We start from the raw sequence: 8,607 nt of genomic DNA, 5'->3' as shown, positions 1-8,607 counted from the left end.
TCAAGTTAAGTTAGAATAATGCTCTTGTACAGTCTGAGCTGCCTTCAAGGCCTTGAAGTATTGTCCCTTTTTAAGATTAAAAAATCATGTGAATGGTCTGTATTAATACAAACCTTTTCTGGTGTTGATGACTTAAAGCACTTAACAGAACCTTTCACCACTTCACACACACACACATTCATAGAGTGCATCCGTGTGCAGCACTCTCCCTATCACACATCAATCATACACTCTCGGCTGTCAGAGGGAATATTGGGTTCAGTATTTTGTGTCACAAACTTGAGGGAAGACAGACAGGATAAGTGCGTAATAACTGGTTTATTGCCAGTTGAGAGAGAGAGAGAGAGAGAGAGAGAGAGAGAGAGAGAGAGAGAGAGAGAGATCTCCATAGTTTGCCACGCAATACATTACCAATAATCCACTGGTTTAACTGTGTTCATTCAGAGCTGCATCCTCCAGCACATCCCTCCATCTCCCCAACCTCAGCTACCCTCAGGAGCAGCTATATTTCCTGAAGAGGCGGTGGACTAGTGGCAGAAACTTGGACTAGTGGCAGAAAAGGTCTCTGGTTCATCTCTGGTTCGACTCCACGGAGAAACAAAAAAAACACGAACTTGGATTGATCTGTCCAAAAATCCAAGAGGATGCCCTGTCTAGTGCCCCGAGCAAGGCACCTTACTCTCCCAACATCTGCTCCCCGGGCGCTGTACATGGCTGCTCACTGCTCTGTGTGTCCTGCACCAGATGGGTTAAAAGCAGAGGTTAAATTTCCCTCCTTGCATGAGTGTGCTTGTGCATGTCTGTGCATGTGACAAATACATAAATGTATCTTAATCTGTAGAGGAGGGGATGAGGAGAGGAGAGCTTGTGAAGTTAGGGTTGGTTGAGTTGTGGATCCAAACAACATTACACAGAACAACCACTAAGACCAGTAAGACACCAGAGGCCCAGTTAGATGAACAAGGCTCAGCAAGTTTGTGGTCCAGCATATATGGAACCTCGGCCTCCAACTGCTTCCTCTTTTCCTCTGACACATGATAAAACATGTTCAGCAACTGGGATCAAACCACCGACCTTCTACTTGGTGGACGTCCTCCTGAGCCACAGCTAGGATGTGTGACTCATGAAACGTCTGCACTGTCCTCCACAACCTTGACACACTTAAACTTAATTAATACATACAGATTATTGCAGCGTTATTTCTGAAATACCATTCACAGACCATGTGGACGATTGGTGTTCGAGGAAAACTCCAACACTAGATGGCGCTGTAGTCCATTATATTACCTACTACAACGGCCCCCGCCTGTCAGAGCCTCAAATCACTACTTCCTGTTTAGCCAAACCCTTTTCTCCCATGCATATCATCTATTATTCCATGCTACAAAAGGCTGCTTACATACAAGGCAATACTATCATCTATATCTGCATTCCGCGGTCTAATTTAAACTCAAGTTAGAATGTCTGGAATTTTAATCCAATACACAAATTCGTTTATACTAGAATGGGCCCTTTATATTGACATATTTTATATTTGCATCAGGACCAGTAATCCAGACTTGACAAACTAAACACCTTTTCAGTTTTATGACACCTGGAGTCTACCACAGGTTCTCTCATGTTTGGAAGGGGAGGGGGAGATGAGGGGTATTCAGCTGCAACATGCAACTTCACAACTAGATGTCCCCAAAGTCTAAAGACTGAGTGAATGTTTAATCTGGTGTTAAAATGATAGAATAATCAAATAAACATGGCACAAAGTGGTTGAATGAACTTTAATGTACCAAGTAACAAACAATACAAGAATATAGACAACAACAAAAATGAGATGCTACGATGAACTCATTAAAAAACCTCAAAGTATAAATAACAACCACAAGACATTTAAGAGACACAGAGGGCAATGATAGGGAAAAGAGTGCAAAGTGTTATGTATTCACCCCTCATTCTTTCTTTCTTTACATAGTCAACATAAACTGACAAAGATCAAGCAAATTCAAAGTTATTTTTCTCTTCAAAATTATTGTCTCTTTCCATTTAGTTTTAAACATCCACTTCAGTTCCTGCTATTTGGACGTATTAACCAACAGAACATCTCTCTGATTAGGTAGAGGTGCAAGGTTATTGGGGCACTGTTGTGAGAACGGCGTGTCTTCATCCTCATGGGCGTTTAAGGCTCCTGATGGTTTGGAATTCAAAGTGGCGTGGCTGGGCTCTGGTATAAAAACATATAGGAGTCACACAGAAGCCTACGCGTCAGCTCAGGAGTCTGGGAGGGGTTGGCCCGAGCCAGCTCCTCCTCCGGCTGGGACAGGAAGTCGCCAAGCTCCGGACAAGCTCGGATCTCTGGAATGTTGTAGCCACTTTGATCGTCACCTGTAAGAAAAGAGTGGCCTCTAGATTAGACGTCTTCGCGAGAAGAGATAAAGAGCATGCGTCAGAGTGTGCCCTTATCTAGTAAAGTCAAGGCAGCATTATCAGAAAATAAAGCAGTCATGTGTAACCACTTCACAGAGTAAGCCAAAACAATTCAGCGTTTGCACGAACATCAGGATAAAATAAAAAAAGGCCAAGAAATTCCCCATTAACAAAAGTAAATGAAACCAGGTGAGGCCCATCTTACCGCATCGGTCTGCCATGCTGTCAAAGAAGAGCCAGGAGCGAGGGTCAGGGCCGTATTTGACAAAGGACACGTAGTGGCTGGTTTTAATGCAGAGCACGGCAAACAGCTGCATCATGTGTCTGGGCACAGGAGTGTCAGGGGAGACATTTGCTGGAACCTGTAGAGGTTTGGGGGAGTGACCCTGCCGTGTGGGATGACTGTGCACCTGTTAAACAAAAAGAAAAGTCACACTTAAGTCATCTCTAGTTACATCCACCAAGGAGATGGATGTAAAACCAATTTTATTGAATTCTGAAGGGGGAAGTGTAATCCAAGAAGGTACCCATTAAAACTTGGGGCAGATCAGCATTTTTTACATTTTCACCAACTTTACATTTTCAACGATTTTGATTAATAGATCTTCATGAAAAATCCTGGTGACTGATATTTAGAGCCGTTTTTCACATCCAGAACTCCAGAGAATGTCTGCTGAATTGGGTAAGGACTTTCTCCAGAGTTTTCCTTTCTCAACATTAACAACGCAGCAGAACATTCTCTGCTCAGATCTGTTCATAACAACAGAGAAATCTCCTGAGCGTGTTTTTGTTTATGGAACATTAACACCGGCGTCAGTCCTACTCACCAAAAGCACTCTTGATATTTTTATCTTGGTCTTCTACATGTATGGTACCACTTTTTCATCCTTTGTTATTTCTTTATTCTTTTGAGCTTTTTGAGCGTGTTGGTTGAATACAAGTGGACAGTTGGCCCTTGTTGAAGGTATGCTGTTTATTACGTGATATTGTAGTTTACCTGTGTGTTGCAGGTAGTGCAGAACTGTTTGATTCTTCCTGGCTGTAGTTTGCGATCTGGTAGACACTGAAGACACTCATACTCTGCCAAATGTCCACAGACGAAGCATTCTCTTGGAGCTGTTGGGAAAAGTAGGTGATACACAAGCATTTTAAAAACACTGAGTTAAAAATGGTTTTCCTTTCTTATGCTAAGATATGAATTGGTGCAAATTGTACCAGCTCCTCACAGTTGTATAGAATATCTGTGATATCCAGCTCAGTGGAGGGGATGATGTGAGAAAACATCTTATACTTGTTTCCAAACCTTGGCATCTGAACAATGAGACAGTACGGTGCCTGAGGGACAAAAGGCAGTATTATGGTTACGCGACTGTATAGAGGAAAACTTGATAAACCCATGAGGTCATCTTTGTCACTCAAAAGCAGCACTAACCTCATCAAACTTGATGTCACCTGACAGGCAGGACGTGTCCAGCAGCTGTTGGACGGTGGGCATCTGTCCCATCTGCTCTTTTTCTAGAAAGATCTGCAAGGTGTAGGCACCCTGACATGTTTCTCGCTTCGATCTAAGAAGAAACAGCTTTTCAATAACTCAGTCTAACGCAGCTAAATAGAACATGACATTCAATACTGAACAGCCCAGAGCGGTTTCATACCTGAGCTTGAGAAGTGGCTCCGTGCTCAACACCTTCTGAAAGAGGACTGTGATGAGCTCCTCAGGGTCTGCAATGAAGTGTGAAGCAACACAATTCTAAATGTATAAAAGTGCAAAAGCAGGCATCACATGTTGTGTTGCAATGACTTTGCAAAGACCTATTAAAACACATTTGAAATCAATGCATGTTCGATAATGGTGCATACCCTTTTCCTCTGTTTGAAATGTGTCGCAGCCGAGCTGTTTGCGGAAATTCATGACGCTCTCAGTTGGCACAAATCCTTGTCTGCCATAAAACACATCAAAAACAAGAGCTCACAATGGAACAGCTGCACACACCAAAAACAACAAAGAGTAAACACAAAGCCACTCCTTCTAATGTAAGCAAGGCTCAACCTTGTGTACCTTCAGTCTCAGATAGTCAATACGGAATACCCATAATACAAAGACAGAGAGTACTTGTTTACCATTTGAGATTATATACAATGTCATCATGTTCTTTTGCAAACTGGCTGACAGTAAGAGAAAAGAAAAGAATTTAAAAAAAAAGTCTTGAATAAAGTGTTCATACCTGCGTAAACGGTTGACTATTTTCCTCAGAGTGCAGGTTATGGGTTGCTCTGTGTCAGCAGGCTTCTTGCAGATATGATCCAGGGTCACAGACGTGCTGAACAAACTGAGGAGAGAACCACCCACTTTTTAAAACTCTTTGCAGATCTGAATACAGGTCACTGTTCTCATTTCACTTGTATCTGATCTCCAAATCAAATTACTACAGATAAATGGGGGAATTAAATAAATATGATCCAGGTTCACAACAATGTGGCAATTGAGAATAAAACGCCCCAAGGTGTGAAGAACTGGTTTTACCTGAAGAGTGTGGCATCAAGATAACAGGAGTTGATATGACCCTGAATCCCCTTCATTCTTCCCTCTAACAAAGACAAGGCCTCTGACTCAGGGATAGGTGGTGCGTCCTCCTCAGGGTCCTCAAATAGAGGAACTTAATAAAAAGCAAACAAACACATGTTGAAAGCCATTAAATTAGGTTTTAACACAGATCATTTCAGGGGTAGCTTTAGGTTTGGGAAATGTAGCATTCTGCAGAGGTTTCTGACCAGGTTTAAACACAGCCAAACTGATCACTGGACGTTCATATGACTGGCAGACATGTTCAAAAGGAAACATGTTCAACTGATAAAAAAAAACAGTGCTTCAAACCAGGAAGTGCATTACATGCCATTGACTTCATTTGTCCTGCCAAGGGTGTGGACAGTAAGTCAGTGACCCAGATTAGAAAGCATGACTTGTGACTGTTTATTTGAAGTGTGCACAGCCCAGGTGTTCAACAGTTCCTGATCCCGAGTTTGTGAGGTTTTGTGCAATTATGAAAAGGAATGAGAAACATCTGCTAAATGTCCAGCATGACATTGATTTTGCTCAGCGTACTACACAGCATACAAATGGCCATTTCTGAAGTACCTCCTTAAAGGTGGTTATGTTTTCATTGCCTTTTGTTTTGCTTATTGCAGGATTGCACAAACTCCATCGGACAAATTTGATTGTAAATTGGTGGAATGATGTGGTATGGGTCGGGGAAGAACCCATTGACTTGTGGAGCAGATTCCATTGAGGGGCCAGATCCAGGTTTTTTGTTTGAACTTTCTTTAAAATGGCGAGGGAGGGTATTGGCCTTGGCAGATGTGAGCACTCCCCAAGTGGCCTTCTAGTTCATTCCTATTTTTTAACAGAACCATTTCACACAGAGCCTTCAGAATAAATGCTTCCAATAATTTCAGCATGATTAATTTGTTAATTGCTTGCTTGTGTGCATGTCCCACCAAACTAAGACAAATGTCTAACCTGGAGGTATTTCAGTGGGCTTTGAGGTCCCACTTCCTGTAGAGGAGTAGAGAAATCTGGCATCAGGGCTGCACTTTGTGACAGGAACAAACAAAGCTCGGCTCGCTTTGCAGGTGAAATATCTCTGGCCTCCATATTTCCCATCAGAGCAGCCGTTCACCTCATATTCCTAAAACAAGAAAAAAAAACGATATAAAAAGGTGTCTTAGATGCATGATGCCAACTGTACTTGACAACAGTACTTTTTAGTGCCTCACCAGTTCGATCCCAGCCCAGTCACCAGTCTTTCCAGCAGGGACTCCCAACCACTGGACGACTCCGTACACTGTGATCTTAGAGTTGGACATCACCTCCACCATGGACCCCACCTCAAGAGGCGCAGGAGACGTGCTTTGGTTCTGAATGACCCTGGGCTCCGTATGGCTCTCTCTCCCTAGGCGTGCACGGGAACTTGTGTTTGGCATGGAGTTGATGCGTGTCACCGCTTTTGTGTTTAGACCTGCACAGAGGCATGGAAGGTGGGGAGAGGATGACGGTAAGAAAGTCATATGACATTTTTTGGAGTTGTCACATGCCTCCTCATCAGCTTGACCTCCGGCTAACACGTCTACATATGAGGTATGCAGACAGCTAACAGTTCCAAATGTGCAAACACGCCTGACCATGTGATGCATGTAGTGTTCTACATTCCAACACAACAAGACCAGTTTTTCCAGTTGTACTAGGACTGCTTCTTCCATGTCCTCCATATAGACCCAGGCATTTGGTAACAACTTTCAATTACAGGATTACATTTGCCAGATGTAGGGGAATGGGACAAGGTTTTTGTTTAAAAAAAAAAAATCAAGCACTCTAAGACAAAGTTATTGTGTGGTTCATATATAGCCTTCCACATGTTATCTTTGAAGGTAGCTGGCGAGCTGAGACTTTGACATTACTCACCCTTACATTGTCCGTCTCTCCAGTGCAGTCCGAGGGGGACCGAGTAAGACGGGACCACCTGAATGATGTCTGCAGCATTGAACAAGGGCAGGGGTGTGGGTTTCTTGGATGACTGGTTGTGATCACTGTCCTACAGGCACGAACAAAACATAACAGTCAATGAAAAGCAAACAGTCATTAAGCACTCAGAGCACAGAGCCCAGGTAAATTCTCAGAAGCATGCAAACAATTCGCAATTATGACATTGCAAGGTGCATATCTCTCTGACAATCTTTTGACTGATTAGCGACAGATGACTGGAGATTGCATAGCTGCAGCGCATCTTCTTGAGTCATACTCGTGTGCAGGTGCAATTACTTAGTACAGATCACATGCTTTAGCTGGTTTATTCAAGACACCCACACTTTGAGGTTATCAACTTTACTCACCACAAATTCCACCTCAAAGCCGAGCATTTGGAGGTCATCTTTGTTCTCCTTCCTCCCAATCTGCATCAGGTTCTTCACCAGGCCGGGCAGGTGTCCCTTCTTGTGCTTCACCACCACCAGGTCGTCCTGAGTTAGCTCGCAGATGGCTGAGAACAGCTGGGGGTTGCACAGCAGCTCCAGACGCTTGCTGAAAGAGGAGACGAAGAGCAGGAGCTGGGCCTGGTGTCGGGTCAGAGGGTACGTGTCCTCCCTCCGCACCGTGCCGCCGCTCTTGGGGCTCCCGACGTTGCTGCCACCAGAGTACAGGAGTCCCGTCAGCTCCCCACACTGCGTCTCTGCCTCCACACGGCCGATGCATCCCCGGCAGAAGCCTTTCCTCGACTTCCCTCGTGTCACGATGAAATACTTCTCCTTCATGACAGTTTTGGGCTCCATGTTTACACCCTCTATTTCCACTGATAAACAGTTCTGAAGCAGGTCACCTGGAGAAATACATTGGACTGTTACATTGTATCCTCACAGCTTCAATCTCAGACTATTTAATGACAATGTTAGGAGAAAATAAACTGCCCATCATGTCATAGACAATAAAAACACAATGATATAACATTTAATAGTGTAAGACAACTTATTTTAGGGCTGTGAAAAAAGCATTTTGTTTTATGTCCAACTCCTACAACAACGTGGGGCACCTGATACCAGAGTGGCTTATCACATCAATTATCATGTCACTCCGCCAATGTAGGTTCAAAACAGCTCATATTGTATGCATATAAGGTGCGTCACATTATATCCTTCCTGCTCTAAATTAAAGGAGTAGAACACAATATATATATATATATATATATATATATATATATATATATATATATATATATATATATATATATATATATATATATATATATATATATATATTACAGTTGATTAATTAAACACACAATTGAGCGGAAACAAGGTTTCTACAAAATACATCCCGACAAAAATGTATTTCATATTACACAAGTATATGCATTCAAAACAACTCGTGTAAGTAACCTAACTGTCCCATCTATCGATTTTTCTTATAAGATCGATAGGCTGTTTATGCAAATAAACTGAGCGGATACTGGGGAATATGTTTGTTAACATTAAACTTAACTCAGCACATGAGATGCTAAAAAAGCCTTGTTTTACTCACCGCTTTATTGTGTAAAGAGTAATCTCTCCTCCACAGTCCGCACATGAATGAAAGCACATTGAAACACACAGGTGACTGCAGGACTGACTGAGCTCTTCCTCCTCACTGAAGAGGAGGGTCGA

General features: G+C 42.8%; 1 protein-coding gene across 1 annotated transcript; it reads right to left on the bottom strand.

The window, feature by feature from the left end:
- Positions 1-2,019: 2,019 nt before the first annotated feature.
- Positions 2,020-8,539, bottom strand: cyldb (cylindromatosis (turban tumor syndrome), b). Its single transcript, XM_061070616.1, has 14 exons — positions 8,486-8,539; positions 7,306-7,787; positions 6,878-7,007; positions 6,193-6,434; positions 5,936-6,104; positions 4,943-5,075; positions 4,644-4,748; positions 4,231-4,358; positions 4,074-4,140; positions 3,851-3,983; positions 3,645-3,753; positions 3,416-3,534; positions 2,624-2,828; positions 2,020-2,376 (listed from the first exon to the last, which is right to left on the bottom strand). Exons 2-14 carry the CDS (start codon positions 7,738-7,740, stop codon positions 2,195-2,197), a joined length of 2,157 nt encoding a protein of 718 aa, XP_060926599.1. The 5' UTR covers positions 7,741-7,787; positions 8,486-8,539; the 3' UTR covers positions 2,020-2,194.
- Positions 8,540-8,607: the final 68 nt, after the last annotated feature.

The sequence above is a fragment of the Limanda limanda genome, chromosome 4 (genome assembly GCF_963576545.1).
Source record: "Limanda limanda chromosome 4, fLimLim1.1, whole genome shotgun sequence".
Lineage (NCBI taxonomy): Eukaryota > Metazoa > Chordata > Actinopteri > Pleuronectiformes > Pleuronectidae > Limanda > Limanda limanda.
This window is presented reverse-complemented; position numbering and strand designations above follow the sequence as displayed.